The following is an 18,980-nucleotide window of genomic DNA, read 5'->3' as shown; positions in this document are numbered from 1 at the left end:
CATAACTCTTCATCTTGTAAAACCTGAAATTTTGTACCCACTAAACAATAACTCACCAATTTTCCTATCCCCCCAGCATCCACCATATTCTTTCTGTATGATTCTGACTACTCTAAATACCATGTATAAGTGGAATCATAGAGTATTTGTCTTTTTGAGACAATAATGTGCTCAAAGTTCATCCATGTTGTAATATATTGAAGAATGTCCTTCCTTCTTAAGGCTGAATAATATTACATTGTATGTATATACCATATTTCTGCTTGTCCATTGATCTGTCCATGGACACTTGTTGCGTTCACATTTAAACTATTGGGAGTAATGCTGTTATGACATTAGTGTACGAGTATCTCTTTGAGATGCTGCTTTCAATTCTTTTAGGTATATACCCAAAATTGAAATTGATGAATTTTACTGTAATTCTATTTAATTTTTTGAGGAACTTCCATACAGTTTTCCAAAACAGCAGTACCATTTTATATTCCTATCAATAGTGCACCAGGGTTACAATTTCCCCATACTCTTTCAAACACCTGCTTTCTGCTTTTTTTCATGGCTAATTGACCATTTGTATATCTTCTTTGGTGAGATGTCTATTCATGTCCTTTGCCCATTTTTGAATCAGGTTTTCTAATTTTTGTTGTTGTTGAGTTTTAGGAGTCCTCTATATATTCTTGTTATTAGTCACTTAGATATATGATTTGCTAATATTTTCTTCTATTTTGTGTGTTGTCTTTTAGTGTGGATAGTGTCATTTGATTCACAAAATTTTAAAATTTCCATGAAGTCCAATTTGTCTAATTTTTTTTCTTTTATCTGTGCCTTTGGTGCCAGACCCAAGAAGTTATTGCCAAATCTAATGCCATGAAGCTAAATAAAAGTCGTGAAGTCCTATTAGTGTTTTAGGTCTTATGTTTAGGTCACTGACCCATTTTGAAGCAATTTTTGAATAAGGTGTTAGGTAAAGGTTCAACTGCATTCTTTTTCTTGTGGATATACAGTTTTCCCAGCACCATTTCTCGAAAAGATTGTCCTTGCTCCATTGAATGGTCTTGGCATCCTTGTCAAAAATCATCTGACCCTAAATGTGAGTTAATTTCTGGACTCTCTATTCCACTGGTCTATATATCTGCTTTAGCCAATAACACATTGCTTTGATTACTTAATAAAAGATTGCTTCTTTTTTTAAGATTATTTGGCTATTTGGGATATTTCGAGTTTCCATATGGATTTTAGAATGGGTTCTTCTATTTGCAAAATCTGCCACTGGAATTTTGATTATGGACTGTACTGAATCTGTAGACAGCTTTTCTAAAATTACTAATTAATCTCCTTTGTAGTTATATATCTATTAATATTTTCTATTTCTCCCCCGCTTTTTTTTTTTTATCTTGGTAGATTTTGTTTCTAGGTATGCCCATTTCATCTATGTTATTCAATTTGTTGGCATACAATTGTTCACAGTACTCTCTTATAACGCTTTATTTCTATAGAATCTGTAGTAATGTCCCTAATTCTAATTTCTGATTTTAGTAATTTGAACCTTTTCTCTTTTTTTTTATAGTCCAGCTAGCTGTTTGTCAATTTTGTTGATCTCAAAGAACCAACTTTTATTTCATTGATTTTCTCTATTTTATCTCTGCTCTAATATTTATTATTTCCTTCCTCTCCTAGCTTTGGGTTTAGTCTGTGTTTTTGTTTTGTTGTTGTGTTTGGGTTTAGTCTGTTTTTGTTGTTGTTGTTGTTATAAAGTTAGATTGCTGACTTGGAACCTTTCTTGTTTTTTGATGTAAACATTTACAATAGTCCCCCCTTATCCACAATTTTGTTTTCTGCAGTTTCAGTTACCTGAGGTCAACTAAGGTCTGAAAATATTAAATGAAAAGTTCCTGAAATAAACACTTCATAAGTTTTAAATTGTGCACTGTTCTTAGCATAATGAAATCCTGCTCCACCCCACATGGGACATAAATCAGCCCTTTCTCCAGCACATCATGCTGTAAACATCACATGCCCATTACTCACTTAGTAGGCTTCTCAGTTATCAGATCGACTGTCATGGTAGCACAGTGCTTGTGTTCAAGTAACTCTTATTTTATTTAATAATGCCACATGATGCCTTAAAGTAGAATCGTGAATATAAAAAACTTAAGAATCTGAGCCCTGCTCCCAATCTCTTTGCTTTCTTTTCAGCATGTAGGTGTGATCATGTCAGATGAATAAAAAAGCATGTTTGCATTTTATTGATATAGATGCTCTCAATCTCTCTAGAAATAGCAAAATAAAATCTTACTTAAAAAGGAAGCCTAATGCTTCTTAACAAAGTGATACTGCCCACATGGATTCTGATGATATGTCTTTATTTCCTGCTGTCAGGTCAATGAATTGCTCTGGGAGTTATCTGTGTGCTGCTGTAGTATGGAACTTGCTGCTCATTTAAAAATCTAGGCCTCTTACTTATAAAGAAAAATAGCTTTGCTAAAAAATTAGACTTTTATGAGATTGGAATGTTTACTTTATTGCATTAAAAAACAGCAACAAAGCTGCTAAAACAGAAAATAAAATGCCATATTTACGTAACTTTTATTACCGTACTAAAGGCCCGAAATACGAAATTCCTTCCCCCAGCTGGCAGCACCAGCTTCCCTCTGGCACCCAGGACCCAGTTTTGTCTGGAAGGACGAAAGGACGTCCAGAAGGATGTCTGGTCTAATTAGCATATTATGCTTTTATTATTATAGATGTTGTTATAAATGTCCTATTTTATTGTTAGTATTGCTGTTAATCTCTTACTGTTCCTAATTTATAAATTAAACTTTACCATAGGTATGTACATATGTACAGGAAAATACATTGTATATATAGGGTTAAGTACTATCCCTAGTTCCAGGCATCCACTAGGGGTCTTGAAACTTATCCAATGTATATATGAAAGGACTACTGAATAGCCATAAATTCCCCCCTTAGCACCACTTTTGCTGTTTCCCATAAGCTTTGATTTGCTGTATTTTCTTTTTCATTTTTCTCTAAGTATTTTCTAGTTTCCCTTGTGACTTCTTTGATACATTAGTTGTTTAAAAGTGTTGTTTAATTTCCAATTTTTTGAATTTTCCAGATTTCTTTTTGTTAATGGTTTCTAACTTCATCCAGTTATGGTAAAAAACAAAAACAAAAAAACAAAACAAAAAAACAAAAAACAAAAAAAACACCTGGTATGATACCTATCTTTAAAAATCTACTGAGACTTAACTGTGACTTAACATATGCTCTAACTTGGAAAATATCCCCTGTCCACTTGAGGAGAAAGTGTACTCTATTTTTGGGTACAATGTTATGTATATGTCTATTAAATATAGCTAACTTTACCTATCTTGTGTTTGGCTGTTCTATCCATTATTGTGAGTGGGGTACTGAAGTCTCCAACTATTACTGTTGAACTATTTATCCCTTTAATTCTATTTTCCTGGTATTAGGTACTTCATGTTTTTTCTTCTTGCAGGTTAGAAACTTTTATTAATATACTAGAGGCCCAGTACACAAATTTGTGCACGGGTGGGGTTCCTCGGCCAGGCCGGCAATTGGGGCTGGCTGACTGGTGAGTGGGAGGGACCACGGGAGGCTGGCTGTGGGAGCACACTGACCACCAGGGGGAAGCTCCTGCATTGAGCGTCTGTCCCCTGGTGGTCTGTGCTCATCATAGCGACTGGTCAACCAGTCATAACAGCCGCTTAGGCTTTTATATATATAGATATAAATAGATAGATAATGTCCTTCTTGTCTCATAATCTTTTTTTACTTAAAAAGTTTATCTGATATTAGTATAGCCACACCTACTCTCTTTTTCCATCCTTTTAATTTCAACTTGTGTCTCTGGATCTAATGTGAATCTCTTGTAGACAGCATATAGTTGGATCATGTGTTTTTATCCAGTCTGCCAATCTTTGTCTTTAGATTGGAGAGTTGAATCCATTTACATTTAGAGTGATTACTGATAAGGATGGAGTTACTTATGTCATCACACTATTTTTTTATAACTGCCCCCACTCCCTCATTTCCTGCATTGTCTTCTTTTGTGTTTAGTTGACTTATTTTGGAATGAAATGTTTAAATTTCTTTTTTATTTCCTCTTGTGTATATTCTAAAACAATTCTCTTTATTGTTACCATGGGGGTTACATTTAACATCCTAAAGCTATAACACTATAGTTACACTAACTTAACTTCAATACATACAAAATCTCTTCTCTTTTACAGCTCCATCTCTACCCTTTTCAGTTGATGATGTCACAAAATTACCTCTTTATACATTGTGCGCCAAAAAACAAAATAGTAATTCTTTTAAATGCAGTTTCTTTAAATTATGTAGAAAACAAATTTGGAGCTACAAACCAGTTAGAGTAATACTAGCTTTTACATTAATGTATTGGACCTTAAATGTATTGATCTCTTAATTCATGTAAGAAATAAGAAGTATAGTTACAACCATTGTTACAATAATACTAGCTTTTGTAACTGCCCACTTATTTACCTTTATTGAGATCTTTCTTTCTCCATAAGGCTTTGAGTTACTGTCTAGAGTCCTTTCATTTCACCTGGTAGGACTCCCTTAAGCATTTCTTGCAGTCTATAGGTTACAAATGTTCTCAGCTTTTGTTTAGCTGAGAACATTTGTAACCTATAGACTTTGCAAGAAATGCTTAAGGGAGAAATTAATACCCTCTCAGCTTTTGTTCAGCTGAGAAGGTATTAATTTCTCCCTCATTCTCTGGGGACAGTTTTGCTGGATATAGGATTCTTGAGGTTGATAGGGTTTATTTTTTTCTCTTTTAGCACTTTAAATATTTTGGCCCATTGTTTTCTGGCCTCCAAAGTTTTTGATAAGGAATCCTTATTGAGGATCATATATCTATGTGATGACTTGCTTCTCTTGCTGCTTTCAAGATTCTGTCCTTGTCTTTGGTTTTTAAAGTTTGATTACAATGTGTCTCAGCATGCATCTCTCTCAGTTCATCTTAGAATTCATTAAGCTTCTTGGATATTTATATTCATGCCTTTGGGAAGTTTCCAGCCACTTTTTCTTCAAATAGCACCTTTTCTTTACGCATTCTGAAACTCTGAGAATGTGTGTGCTGGTCAGCTTGAGAATGTCCCACAGGCCCCTTAGGCTCTCTTCACTTTTCTTCAATCTTTTTTCTTTGTGTTCCTTAGACTCAATAATATCCATTGTCCTATCTTCAAATTTGCTAATTCTTTTTTTCTGCCTGTTCTAATCTACCTTTGGCTCTTTTAGTGAATTTTTCATTTCAATTATTATATTTTTCAGCTCTAGAATTTCTTTTTAGGTTTTCTGCCTCTTTATTGATATTTCCATTTTGTTTATATATCATTTTCTTGCCTTTCTTCACATCTTCATTTAGTTCTTTAAGATTTTTAAAGAGAGGTGTTTTAAAGTCTAGTGTATCTGTTATTCTTTTTCAGAAACACTTTCTGTTGATTTTTTTTTTCTTTTGAATAGGCAATATTTTTCTGTTTCTTTATATGACTTGTGATTTGTTGTGTTGTTGTTGTTCTTGTTGAACACTGGCAATTTGAATCTAGTAATATGGCCCCTTTGGGAATCAGATTCTTCCCCTTCTCCAATGTTTGCTTTTTGGTTATTGGATTTTGTTTGTTTGTTTTATTGTTGTAGGCTGTCTCTGTGCTGAGGATCAGCCTTAAGTGTAAACTTAAGATCTTCTCAGGTCCTTTCTGAGCTTTCCCTGAACATACAGAGTCATTTTCTAATTTCCCCCATATGCAGTTGTTCTTTAATGTCCTAGTCTTTAATGTCTGGCTCCCAAAAGGGGAAAAAAATGAAAATTGTAAGAGGGGTGAGGGAGGGGCAATTAGTCCAATAAATTCCCTTATAATCACTTCAGCCAGAGGGAGAAGAGGTTGTAATAAGAATGGGGGAGGAGCAACAATGGTTGCCTGACTCTGTCCACACTTCTGTGATCAGAAGCAATCCTCAGCAGTCAGAGAAGAGAACCTCAAAATTTGGGGAACAGGGTCCTTTTTGCCCCTCCTGGTTCCCTCAAGCTATGTTCAAGGTGTTACAGAAACATGTGAACAGCTGCCTGTCAGGCTGCTACTGTGCTAAGAGCTGAAATTAACCAAAATTAACTACCAAGTCTTTTCCTGAAGTTGCAAAACATTAACAGACTTCAAAGTTCCAAAATAGTTACATCAAACAGATTCTTATTGCTACCTCCTCTGCCATCTTCCCCAAACTTGCACTATTTTTATAATATAGGAATAAGGGCTAAAAGTTGAAAGGAAGCAACAGTAAGACATGAAAAGATGAAAGCAAGACGTTACAAAGAAAGAATCTTGCTTCACCTTTCCAATCACCACTAACAAAGAGCACTAAATAATTTTCAATATAGTTGAGGGCAGACTGTTAATGTTAAGGGCAATATATGAAAACATTACATTCAGAATAAATCTAAGAAGGCTTATGAATTACAGCCAATTAGAATAACTTATAGCATCTTATCCACCATGCCAGCTGCAGTTTTATAAGCAGATTTTGTAAACTTTACCAAAGTTTTATCAAAGATGTTTAAAAATTTATAGATAATTGTCATCAATCCAAAGACAACTGCTGAAAAATTGGGATGGGGCAAAATATCAGTAAGCTTATGTTCCACTGAGTTTTAGTATATTCTTCAATTTATTTTAAGGATAATTAAGAAGCTCATTGTAAAAGTTGAAAATAAAGAGGGGCCCTGAAAATGTACGTATAACTCCAAGAAAAAGTATATTTACAAATTCCAATTCTAATAAATACGAACTCTTTGGATATGTAATGGCTAGACAGAATGTAAATATCCCAAGGCCTAACGGGTCAAAGTTCTTACAATTACCCTGACATCAGATGTCAAACTTGCTTCCTCAAACAAAACTCTGTGTCTGCTTAAACTGTGATCTATTAACAAATTTGTTGTTTTACATTCAAAATCCACCTACCCACTGTCGTCCATTATCATGCCAAGAAGGTTAAGAAAGGAAAACAAACACTACATTTATTTACTAATGAAGAAAGAGGCCCACTTTATTAAATGTACTGGTCAAAAACTACCAAGTCCCATTGATATCAGATGAAGGAAGATTGGGTACACTATGATAAATTGCACATGGCTTTTATATTTAAAACAAACAAAAAATCTACACGTTACCTTTTCTTCCCAAACTGGCCCCCACTCCTCAGTTCAGCACAAAGCTTATTAGCCACTTCTGCTCATAAAGGCCTCTTTCTTGGTAGGGATGTTCCTCTAACATACCAGGCACAAAACAGCCACCTGTTCAGGCACACCTCAAGGATATTGCAGGTTCAGTTCCAGACCACCATAATAAAGCAAATATTGCAATAAGGCAAGTCAATCTGTTTGCTGGTGGAGGGCCTTGCCTTTAACTTAAAAAACAAACAAAACACCTGTGAAGTACAATAAAGTGGAACACAATAAAATTAGGCGTGCCTGTACAGGGCCTTTCATTTGCACCTTTGGTTACATCTTAGAGCAAGCATGTCAAACTCGCGGCCCATGGGCTGCATGCAGCCCACAGTGAATATTTTTGCGGCCCAGCCAATATAATGGTATGTAAGAAACTTTAATAAAAATTTCATAACTTAATTTTTACAATATCCTGCTATACATAATTATTAATAACGAATTACAACGTTCGCTAATGACTGATTACTATAATAGTGTTGCATTCATTTCCCTTACGCGCCTTACGCTCAGGCGCACCATTTCTCTCCACTAATACTAGCAGCGAATATTTTAGCAGCCGATTGCCACATTATTAGTCTTGTACTGACTTGTTTGGTGTGCAAACAGGAAATATTTCGCTTTCGGAAAACAAGAAAAATAGGTTTATTTGCGTTACTCTTATCAATTTGTACAGTTATGCAGTGTCTGGTAAGTTACATTATGAATCGTAATGTAAATATCTGTGTTTTCAGATGGTCGCGACCCACAGGTTGAGAACCGCTAGCAGGGTCACCTAAAACCATTGGAAAACACAGATATTTACATTACGATACATAACAGTAGCAAAATTACAGTTATGAAGTAGCAACGAAAATAATTTTATGGTTGGGGTCACCACAACATGAGGAACTGTATTAAAGGGTCGCGGCATTAGAAAGGTTGAGAACCACTGCCCTAGGGGGATGTCAGAGAGCCGATTTTGGCCTGATCTCACAGGCCAAGCCAAGGGACTCCACTGGTGCATAAATTTGTGCACTGGGCCTCTAGTAAACTTAAACCTTGTTTATTGGGCCTGTGTTAGCCTTTGAGTTTGACATGCTTGTCTTAGAGTAATGGCAGTTGTTTCCTGGTACTGGCTCCAGGATATAGGCTCCAGCTTCAGTTCTAGTCTCAGGTTTGGCTCTGGCACTCTGTGATACCATGCACACCTGTGTGGACTCCAGTCCTGGCCCCAGATCTAGCCCTGCCTCAAGCAGAGGTTCTAAACTCAGGCCTAGCTCTGGCCCCAGTACTAGTCCCAGATCCAGCTCTAATGATTCCAGTTTTGGCTTCAGGTTAAGTTCCAGTAGTTGTTGCAGCTCATCCACCTGTGTGTTCAAGACCACAATGAGCCTGTGTTTTGGGTATTTCCTCCATTCTTAGAGAAAACTATCTCCTGTTAGTAGCACCCAAAAGCCTCATCCCAGGGGATTTGGAGGTAGAGGAAGGACAGCAGGTTCTCAGCTATGTTCTCCTCAGTGAGCAGTTGGTAGTGGTGGATGCTTTCAGTCGGTGTGAGTGATTGTAGTATCTCTTTGGTACAGAGCTGCACAGAGTAGATGAGAACCTTATCATCATCCTGGTGTTCTCCGTTCTGATTCACTGAAGCACAGTAGGCACCAGAATGGTCTCTTCAGCAGCTGATGTTCTTTATTCTGGTTTGCAAAGCCCATGTTGTGTCCATCATTCCAGAGATCTGTCAGGTTTGTCCAGCCATGTCCTGGGGGGTGGGGGACTCTCTTGCTTTAATGAAGTCACCCCGAGACAACAATACACACTCAATCTTAGAGTTCTGCCCAATCAGTTTGTCCCTCAGCTTGCTTAACTGCTCCAGGTCAAGGGCTTTCCCAACCATAGTAAGATTGCCAACTGAAAGTAGGACCCAGCAAAGTCTAGGAAGACGTTTTTGGAGAGGTTGGGGGCGGGGGGCGGGGAGGACTTGAAAAAGAAGTGCTAATTCTGGGGAGTTAAGCTGAGCAGACTGAACTAGAGAACTGAGGCCCAGGCAATTGAGAGTAAGTTCATCTTAGAAACAGAAATACTAACCACCTGGAGGGTGTCTGTTTTCAGCTCCTGCTTCAGTCCCTGGTAGGTGTATCCAACCATGAAGTTGATAATATGCAGTTCCTCTCATACCTAGTAGCCCCATTGTTGCCCTTTCCAAATCACCTGTATCTTGCTCAACCAGTGAAGTAGCCCAAGTCCCAAATTAAGCCTTGACTCTGTCCTTCTTTGGGGGCAAAGTTTTCTGGTTTGAAGTCAGAATACTGAACTTCTGGAAACCTTATAATGACAGTCTCTTGTCAATGGAGATTTCTGCAGTCAATGACTCCACTGCCTTCTTTGAATCTCAGCAGTGGCCTTGTTCATATAGTAAACTTCCTCCAAGTCTTAAGGTTGAGGGATTGATGGGAGTGAAGGTCAAACAGACCTGGGTTTCTACCACAAAGGCTTTGTGAAGCAGACACTGTAGCAATTCTGTGACGTGGGCCTTTTGTAGGTCCATCCCTTTGGTCAGAGGGTCATCCTGCTAGCTAACAAGGTGACTTAATCCCTTTAGTTCCTTCAGCAGCTGATGCAGGTGAAACAACAGCTTTGCTCCAGCTGTGAATCACTTTTCCAGGTATTCCAACCATGGTCCAGGGAGTTCCAAAGCAGGCATTTTGCAGCTAGATTTTCTATGCCTCCAACTTAGGCAACATTTCCTCAATTAAGGTAGTTAATTGCACTAGCAGTGCTTTAAAAGCACCCAGAACCTCCTTCCTTCTTTTGTCCAGTTCACTGAGTCTCCCATAGAAGCTGCTGCTCTCTGGTCCATAAAGGTCGTCACAGGGCATCCATATTGGGGTCTGGGTCTTTCAGAAGACATCCTGCTGGTCTTTCAGTTAGCTGACAGATTTCACCAGCTTTTCCATCTTAAAGCCCTCAATTCCAGGATCCAGGATTCAATGCCATGCTGCCGGCTCTCCATAGGTGTTTCAAGGCCTGGTTCTCCTTGCTTGACTGAGCTCTCTGAGCCTGGATCAGAATTAAAGAAATTAAAGATCATCTCAGCCAATTGGACAGGACCCTGGGAAAAGGTTTGAATGTCCTGATAAAATTTTCACAAGTTGTGCTGTAGCAACAAGCACTCGGGGTGCTGGCTACAGCAGCCATTTTCATAGTTCAGTTGGTATTAGAAGTGGAAGAACAGCATGTTAGCTTTGGAGTTATCGTTGTGCAGTGTAGTCTCCTGGCCAGTTCTGGTCTTCAATCCAGATTGCCAAATAACTATCAAATGTCCACCAGCAGGAGGCTCTTTGATCCTAAAATGGGCTGTCAAGATTCTGCAGAATCTCTCACTGTACCATTTGGGGTCTGAGTTTGGCTAGGGACTCAATTCCCACTCCCTCTAGAGGCTTTGGTCACAGCTTCTAGTCTCCAGAGGGAGCTCCAGCACCAGGGCCTCCAGCCGTCTTGGCTTCAGACCCTCTGACCCACCCCACATAGCAAACTTGAAAGGGTAACTAAACGCCAGAGCTAGACATTCCCAGCCGGATGCACCAACACTGGCTGCCACTCAGTCCAAGCTTTCTTAAATCAACCTCTTTTTGCCACACTGAAAAAATAGTTTACATTTTGAAGCAAAAGTTTTCGTTATTCATTACAGTTTTAACAGGAAAGATTAACAACCATTTGCACAAAGCAGTGGGGCAGAGGTTGCCTAGTAAGGGAAAAAGAAAGGTGTTGAAAAGTTGAAGCATATTAATTTGGTTTTCTTGGATAAAAGCAAAGAAAAGCAGATAATATAAACTGAACCAAATTCAAGAATGAGAGGCAAAAATAGGCTGACACTTTGAAAAGGCTATGAGCTGGAAGACTACCTATACCTATAATTCTCTCAAATATTGCCAAGTTGTGTGCTAAGAGAAAGCGAAATCAAGACACCTGAAGACACAGTTGATTGAAATCACTGAATTCAAGTGGGACTAAAAAGTTTTGATAGTTTGGTCTCATAACATAATCAAGACCTTATTTCCAGAAGGTAATGATGTGTGTTTAAATACCTGTAGATCAAAATTCCTAAATATGTTTTGATACAAACAATCTCACTAATTTTTTTAAGTTCTAGTCTTAAAATAGTTCTGAAATAATGATGAACATTATTCAGATTTCTCAGGAGTAAATATTTTTCAGTTAACCCAGCAGTTGAAATTCAGTGCTATAAAGCTCTTCAAAAAACAAATACATATGTTTATATTTATTTAATTAAAATACTTTCCAGGTTCTGTCCCTGGAGATTCTAATTCAATTCGTCTAAATTGAGATGCCTGATATCTAATGATCACTGTACTAGAGGAAGTGAAGAGCAACACAGTGAAAAAACATCTATCAAATAAAGTTTTCTCAAAGTCTCTGAATGTATTAGATTTTAGAGCTTGAAAGATCATTAATATAAAATTAAAATATTTTGTTTTATAGGTAAAGAAACCAAAATTCACAACTATCTGCAAGCAGGCAGGCTGACACAACTGTGCCTCCATTTGAATCTTTAGATGCTTGGCCAACTTGGCTGGCTTCTAACTTGCCCCAAAGTCTTCAGTTGATGAACAAATAGTGTCTCAATCTAAATGAAGGTATTTTAAGTGCCAAAGTTAAAAACAAAATACCCAGTCCTTAAATATCTCTATTGAATAGTAGTGATATCACTCCCAAATCTCATCGTTTATATTTGTCATTTCAAAGTAACTTATTAATATAGAAAAACAGCACATCTATAATCAATACTCAACTGACAGATATACTTTCAAATTCATAATATGGAGGGGAGAAAGAAAATGCCACATTCCATTTTAGAATTTATTGTTCATTTAAGTGAGAAAGAACTAAAGACAAATTGGGATTAGCAGCTATAGTACTCTTAATATTTGTACTCTGGCTAAATTAGAAATAAGAAAAAACTACATTGTAAGTTTAGTGTCAGTGTATAAGGTTCCAGGTTTTGCTTTCTAACAATTCTTCTAAAACTGCTCCTCACTATATAGGAATGCCAAGGAAAGAGGGAAAGAACCCATTAATTTCCTTTTTCCCCCTATAAAGTCTAATTCTCACCTTATCTTAAATAAAAACTTCTCTTGGGTAGGGCAATGGAAAGAGTTATGCTGCTCATCATTCTAACTTGTTAAGTTTTACCCTGTGGGAAGAAGAAAACATATCTACAAATTTATCCCTACTGCTGTACCCTGTATGGTGGCCATGTGGAAATGGGGACCAAAGCAGACCTTTGGCATCACTGACAGTCAAGCTTACTCTCTTGTAGGGGTTAGCGTGGAAAGAAAGAAAGCTATAGGAGCTTGCCAAAACAAACAAACAAGCCACAATTCTCTCTAACTTAGAACATCAACCGCCCTTAATAAATTTTGGGGACCTACTTAAACAAACAAAAATCAACTCCTCCTCTACCCCTAGGAAAAAAATTTCTTTATCATGTTGTTATGCAATGCATAAAACCATGTCCCAGCTGAATATTCTGTAGCGTTGGCTTTGGGCAAAGTTATTAAATGAGCACATGGTTTTAAATCCTCCTTGGGCCCTGGCTCAGGGGTTGAACATCGACCTATGAACCAGGAGGTCATAGTTTGATTCCCAGGGCAGGGCACATGCCAAGGGTTTCAGGCTCCATCCTCAGAAGGGGGCATGCAGCAGGCAGCCAATCAATGATTCTCTCTCATCATTGATGTTTCTCTCTCTCCCTCTACCTTCCTCTATGAAATCAATAGAAATATATAAAAAATAATAAAATTAAATAAATCCTCTTTGGTCTTCCCTCTACAACTTGTGGCCCATAATAAACTACTCTCCTGCTAACTAAAACAGTTATGAATGTACTCTGACCATACTCTGTATAAAGACAAAGCCAATAAAATATTGTAAATCTATTTATAACTGATCACAAAAAGTAAATTAAAAAAAAGCTAAATACTTGTTATAAATGCTGAAAAGACATTTGGTAAATTCCTATTTTCACTTCTAATCTAAAGAAAAAAGTCCAATAAATTAGAAATAAGGTATTTTCATATTATGATTAAAATATTTATCAAACAAATGGTCAAAATCATACTTAAGAGTGCATAATACATTGAAGATATCCTTATAAGTAAAGAATAGGATAAGGACAAAGACCTGCTAGTACCACTTTCTAACACTGTTCCTTAATTTTTAGCCTAGGGATTCTCAGTTGGAGGTCCACTACAATAAAATAGGAAAAAGACAAAAAGGAAAATCTTTCCTGAGGGACACAAATCACTTAAATAGAGAGATATACATGCTAATGGTTGAGATGATTCAGTATTATATTGTCTAATATGTATTCTTCTAAATTGGATTTATGAATTCAAATATTGTGAAATATAAATAGATTGGTCAACAATCTATAGATTGTGTTTATTGACAGGAAAAAGAAATACTACTAAAAAATACATCAAATCATTTTCAGAAAAATGTCCAAGTACTGAGATTACATATATTTACTTCTTTGTATATATTTTAAATTTCCTTCAATAAAAATATATTACTTTTATATATTATATTTAAAAAAAACAACAAATGTTATCTCAAAGAGATAATCTAAAATTTAAATTTCTGCTCTGAATTTTCTAGGTACTATAAGCCCAGAATATGATTTTAATTCAAATGACTTTTTAAAAAATTGATTGCAGAGAGAGGAAGAAACAGGGAGAGAGAGATAAAAACATCAATGATGAGCCCTAGCTGCCTTGGCTCAGTGAATAGAGAGCATCAGCATGTGCGCTGAAGGGTCCTGGGTTCAATTCCAGTCAGGGGCAGCTTGATCCTCAGCCCTGGTCAGGGTGCATGCGGGAGACAACCAATCAATATGTCTCTCTCATATCAATGTTTCTCTCTGTCTCTCCCCCTCCTTTCCACTCTCTCTAAAAATCAATGGAAAAATATCCTCGGGTGAGGATTACAGAGAGAGAGAGAGAGAGAGAGAGAGAGAGAGAGAGAGAGAGAAAGGAAGGGAGGGAGGGAGGAAGGTAGGTGAGAGAGAATCATTGATCGGCTGCCTCCTGCACATCCCACATGAGGGATCGAGCCCACAAACCAGGCATATGCCCTGACAGGGAATCAAACCATGACCTCCAGGTTCATGGATTGACACTCAACCACTGGGTCACACAGGTTGGGTTCAAATGATACTTTTAATGAAAACAATAATTAAAAGTATCTGAAATAAATTTTTACTACAATAACCCTATTCTTCAAAGAAGGACTACAGAGTCAGCAACCAATGAGGTAAATAATAGCATATGGTTCATATTAAACATACAGGTAAAAAAAAAAAAATCAATGGAAAGGGTCAAAGGTTATCAACCCAGAAGAATTATTTTGGACTTAGCTTTTATTCTTAACTTTGATATTTACAGAGTTCACATAGTTTATTATACAGTAACATTATGTTTTACTCTGTGGCTTCTTATATATATATATATATATATATATATATATATATATATATATATAAACTTGTACATGTGTGTATGCGTATAAACAAGAATTATTTTTAAATACTCTTTACTATCAAGGCAAAGAAACTTAACAAGGACTTCAAGAATTTAAATACAATTTTGAAGAAACTGACTCTGACAATAATTCATGTAGTTATTGCCTATACTTGAAAAATGGCCCTTACATTATTTTAGTCCTAAACAGACATTGGACTATACATGTAATACCCAGACATTTAAAACATCACTAAAGCAAATTTAACTTTGGAATAAAACTTTAAAAAATGTAAATCAACATATCTAAATTAATTTTAACTATTTACGTTAAATGAATTCATTTTATATAAGTTAAACAGGCCAAATTAAAAAAATAAACAAAGATCCTAACTCATCAAACTTAAGGAACATTCAGGATAGAGTATAATCTTAAAATTATTGTTTCTATTAATCAGACCATTTTCTGACATGCCATAACCAAATGTAATAAAAGATGCAAAGTGTACCACTTCAGAATGAGACTCGGTATTTAAGACTACCAATTTGTTTAAACATTGACACAACACAGATCTGTGCAAAAACAAGTTGTCGTCTAAGATGAATAAGATTCTGAATATCAGATACCCTCCTCACTCAGAGAATATAAGACTTTAGTGATTCCTGAGACTAGACAACCATAAATACTTGTGTCCCCAACAAACAATACTTCAATAACTCCCTTTCCCTTTTACAGTATTTTGTTCCCCTTATTATGTCAGGGGAAAAACCTCAATTAGGTGACAAAGATTTTTAATAACCAACATCCCTTAATTTTCTTTTTATCAATTAGGGTGTTCCTAAGGCTGAGGGTCATCTGCAAATCAATACAAATGTGAAGCCATGGAGAGGCTCATCTAAATTATCACCAGTGAGCAGCAAGCAACAAATATTCAAACCCAGAAATTTTGACTCCACATTTCCTCTACAGTGCAACAGTTCTGCATAAAAATGATAAGGCATTGAAATAAAGTTCAATCTGAAAATGATGTAGAAGGCAAAGAGATCGACAGACATGAACGTAAGGTGTCTGATTATACCAATATCCGTACTTACGTATCATACCTCTGCAGTGGGGTCACTTTGTTCTTATTCTTATCAACTGAACCCGTAGACAATTGAAGAAAATTGGGGTTTAATTTATATAATTCTTGTAGTAGCTTCTGTTCATATTCTTGGTGTTTACCTGCCTAGTGGAAGAAGAAATTAAAACTGCAGTGGGGTTCACAAAATGGTTGGTATAAAATATTGAATTATTAAAGATATCCTAAATAATATATGTAAAGGTTTTGCATGTCAAAGAAACCTGTCAGGAGGGTAGCACAAAACTTTTTCTACACCAATGAAAGTTCTTCCAACAAAACAACAAACTAATATATTCCATTAATAAAGGCATTTCATCAACAACTTGTGTAGAAAAGTATATTAAGAGACAATATTTTTGCTACCTAAAAAAACCTACTTTTAAACCCCATCTCCATATAAAAATTAAATATTATAATAGGCCATTATTAAATTGTCTAAAGATTACTGAAAATCAGTCAATTTCTTTTTCTCGATTAAAATGTTTATGTTTCTACCCAACATTTCATGTATTTTAAACTCTAGACCTGGGGTTGTCAATTTACAAACAGCCACTTTGATTTCGTAAATAAAGTTTTACTGGAACAGTCATGCTCGTTCATTTATGAATTGTCTATTATTTATGAGTTGTCTATGGCTGTTTTTGTGCTATAAGAGCAGAGTTGAGTAATTGCTACAGAGACCATGTGGCTGAGAAAGCCTAAAATATTTATGAACTGGACCTTTACAGAAAAAGTTTGGCAATCCCTGCTCTATGCAAAATAAAGAAAATTCTGTATTTACTGTAGTTGGTAGTTACATATCAGAAGGCAATGTCACAAACATTATGGGAGAAACTAGGCAAAGACTGACTGGAAACTAGTCATATATGAAAATACATTACAATGAAATTAATTTGAATAACTTTTTACTATATGCCCTGGAATGACATGTTTACTTACCTTCAGGATTGCTAATTGATTTAAAAGTGTGGTCTAAATGTTATGAGAAAACCAAAACCAGAACAGAAAAGATAAAAAAATAAAATAAAATAAAATAAAAATAAGCAAGGGCAGGGCAATATCATCTAATCGTGCACAATTGTATAACATATACTGCACAATGCTTCGTTCCCTGTTCTGAGAGGGCTCTTGCCTGTTTCAATTGGATCTGTAAATATTTCACAGGATCTCTGAATTTTCAATTATACAGTAACAAAAAGAAAATTTCCTGATTTTTGCCATGATATACTTGTTCCGCTTTTATTTCTACTTTGAGAAAGCATTTTAACAAAGAAATCCTTTTACAAAGAAAATTTAAACTCAGGTAAAGAAGAGCAGGATGAAGTCTGGACAACAGTATGAAATGAATTTTAAAGTAGTTACTAAAAGAAAATACAGTTAGATGTAGATTTTACATCTTTAACACATAAGAGCCTTAAAAATTCTTTCTGCAATCAATACTTCAACAGACATTATGGTGTTCACTGGCCACAAAGAGTTCAAACTGATATTCAATTGATTCTACAGGGGCATTTCATAAAACAGGTTAAATCCCATTACAAATTAAGTTCTAAGGGATCGTCCATCCATTTCTTAAATTTTTTTTCTTTATTTTCCTATTACAATTGACATACAATGTTATATTAGTTTCGGATGTCACCTATTTTCTTCTGTTCAACGCTCTTTAAAAATGAGATAAAATGGAGCTAAGAAAGTCTTTGATACAGAGATTTTCATTGTAATAGTATCTGTGAGTAAAGCACATTCTCACTAGTCAAAATTCAGTTTGAAATAGCTAAACCTTAGATTTAATCCAAGAAAGCTGCAGTAAAAAAAAAAAAAAAAGATCTAAAAGCACTTATTGGATATAAGAAATAAGTCATTCCACAAAGATCATAAAGACAACACTGTCAAGAAATTCCAATGTATTTAAATAATGGGATTTAATCTGCAATAATTCCAAGTTAAAAAGGGTATTATTTTATTTTATTTAACAATCTGCTCTTAAAGGAACCCCTACTAGACTTTTTCTAGTTTGACCTGGAGAACGAAAGGTAGCAATCAATGCCCCCCACCTTCTAAATGAGAAGTATTCCTGCAAAAGTCCACAGCAACAATCTGAAGTCCTCATCTATAAAAGGGAAGTGCAGCATTGTGCTTTGGTATAATCCTCATTTAATATGCCGCATAGTCAACATTTTTACTTGTAAAGACATGTTTATACTAAAAACTGAAAGGAGACAGACAGGAGAAGAGGAAATGTAAAAATGAACATAAAATAATAAGCCTTCAATTTACCCTTTACAAGACTTTCACGGGAGGGAGAATCATTTTATAAAAATGTGAGCTTATCAGCAATATTTGCTAGAATATTCTTTTCTAGCATGCTCTGTAAAGAGTAGAGGTTAGGGAGGGAAACCACAACTCATAATTACAGTATCACACTTAGCTGTCATTTTGCTGACATTCCCCTTAAAGTAGCATTTCCCAAAATGCTTTCCTCGGTCAATAAAAGTTCCAAATGTACATTCCTATCTTGGGTATGTTTTAGCATATTAAAGACTCTGAGAAGTCCTGTAGGAAAGAAAACCTATTTATCTTCATTAATCTAGCATTTTCAAATTTAGTGGACCCAAAGACCCATTTTTATTGTAATAATATATTAACTGACATTCCATAGAACACAGTTTAGAAAATGCTACTTTAAAGTAATGCCAATTTAAAAAAAAAATAAAACCCCCACTTTAGCAATTTTAACTTATAAAGAAGAATCCTCCCTTTTTCTGCAAATTTGAGAATTCACAATACGTGACTACCTGCATTTCCTCTTTTGTGAAGCTGGCCGCCTCATCCCCCAATTCATGTAGATACATGCAGTCAGGCTTTGGACACTGCATATTTTTTAAGAAGTAACTGCAGTATTTTGTTGTACCTAGAGATGCCTGCAGGAAGAGGAGGGGAGGAAGAAAAAAGGACCCAAAATGTAAAATGACACCACAATGAGAATTTCCATGTTTTGTGTTTTCACTTCACCTAAAATGAGACACAGACATAACAAAACAAGAAGTACAGCTATGAATACTAGAG

General features: G+C 35.8%; 1 protein-coding gene and 1 pseudogene across 13 annotated transcripts in view; both read right to left on the bottom strand.

The window, feature by feature from the left end:
* CNOT4 (CCR4-NOT transcription complex subunit 4) overlaps positions 1-18,980 on the bottom strand; it is a 141,166-nt gene that overhangs the window by 38,912 nt on the left and 83,274 nt on the right. For 5 of the 12 annotated variants that reach the window (XR_013814266.1, XM_079785411.1, XM_079785408.1 and 2 more), the window contains exons 6-7: positions 18,707-18,835; positions 15,886-16,019 (exon numbers count right to left, since the gene is read on the bottom strand). Coding sequence is in view for 11 of the 12 variants with exons in the window: in XM_079785411.1 (XP_079641537.1) it covers positions 15,886-16,019; positions 18,707-18,835 (263 nt within the window). In the remaining variant the exon portion in view is untranslated. The remainder of the gene's footprint in view (positions 1-15,885; positions 16,020-18,706; positions 18,836-18,980) is intronic. The other 7 variants (XM_079785412.1, XM_079785416.1, XM_079785409.1 and 4 more) reach the window with 3 other exon arrangements.
* LOC307108618 (signal transducer and activator of transcription 2-like) lies at positions 9,245-12,528 on the bottom strand (annotated as a pseudogene). Its single transcript has 2 exons — positions 12,505-12,528; positions 9,245-10,596 (listed from the first exon to the last, which is right to left on the bottom strand). The product of its transcript is annotated as a signal transducer and activator of transcription 2-like (transcript).

Source organism: Cnephaeus nilssonii (genome assembly GCF_951640355.1).
Source record: "Cnephaeus nilssonii genome assembly, chromosome: 12".
Taxonomy (NCBI): Eukaryota; Metazoa; Chordata; class Mammalia; order Chiroptera; family Vespertilionidae; genus Cnephaeus; species Cnephaeus nilssonii.
Note: the sequence above shows the minus strand (reverse complement) of the source record. Positions and strands in the feature narration are given on the sequence as shown.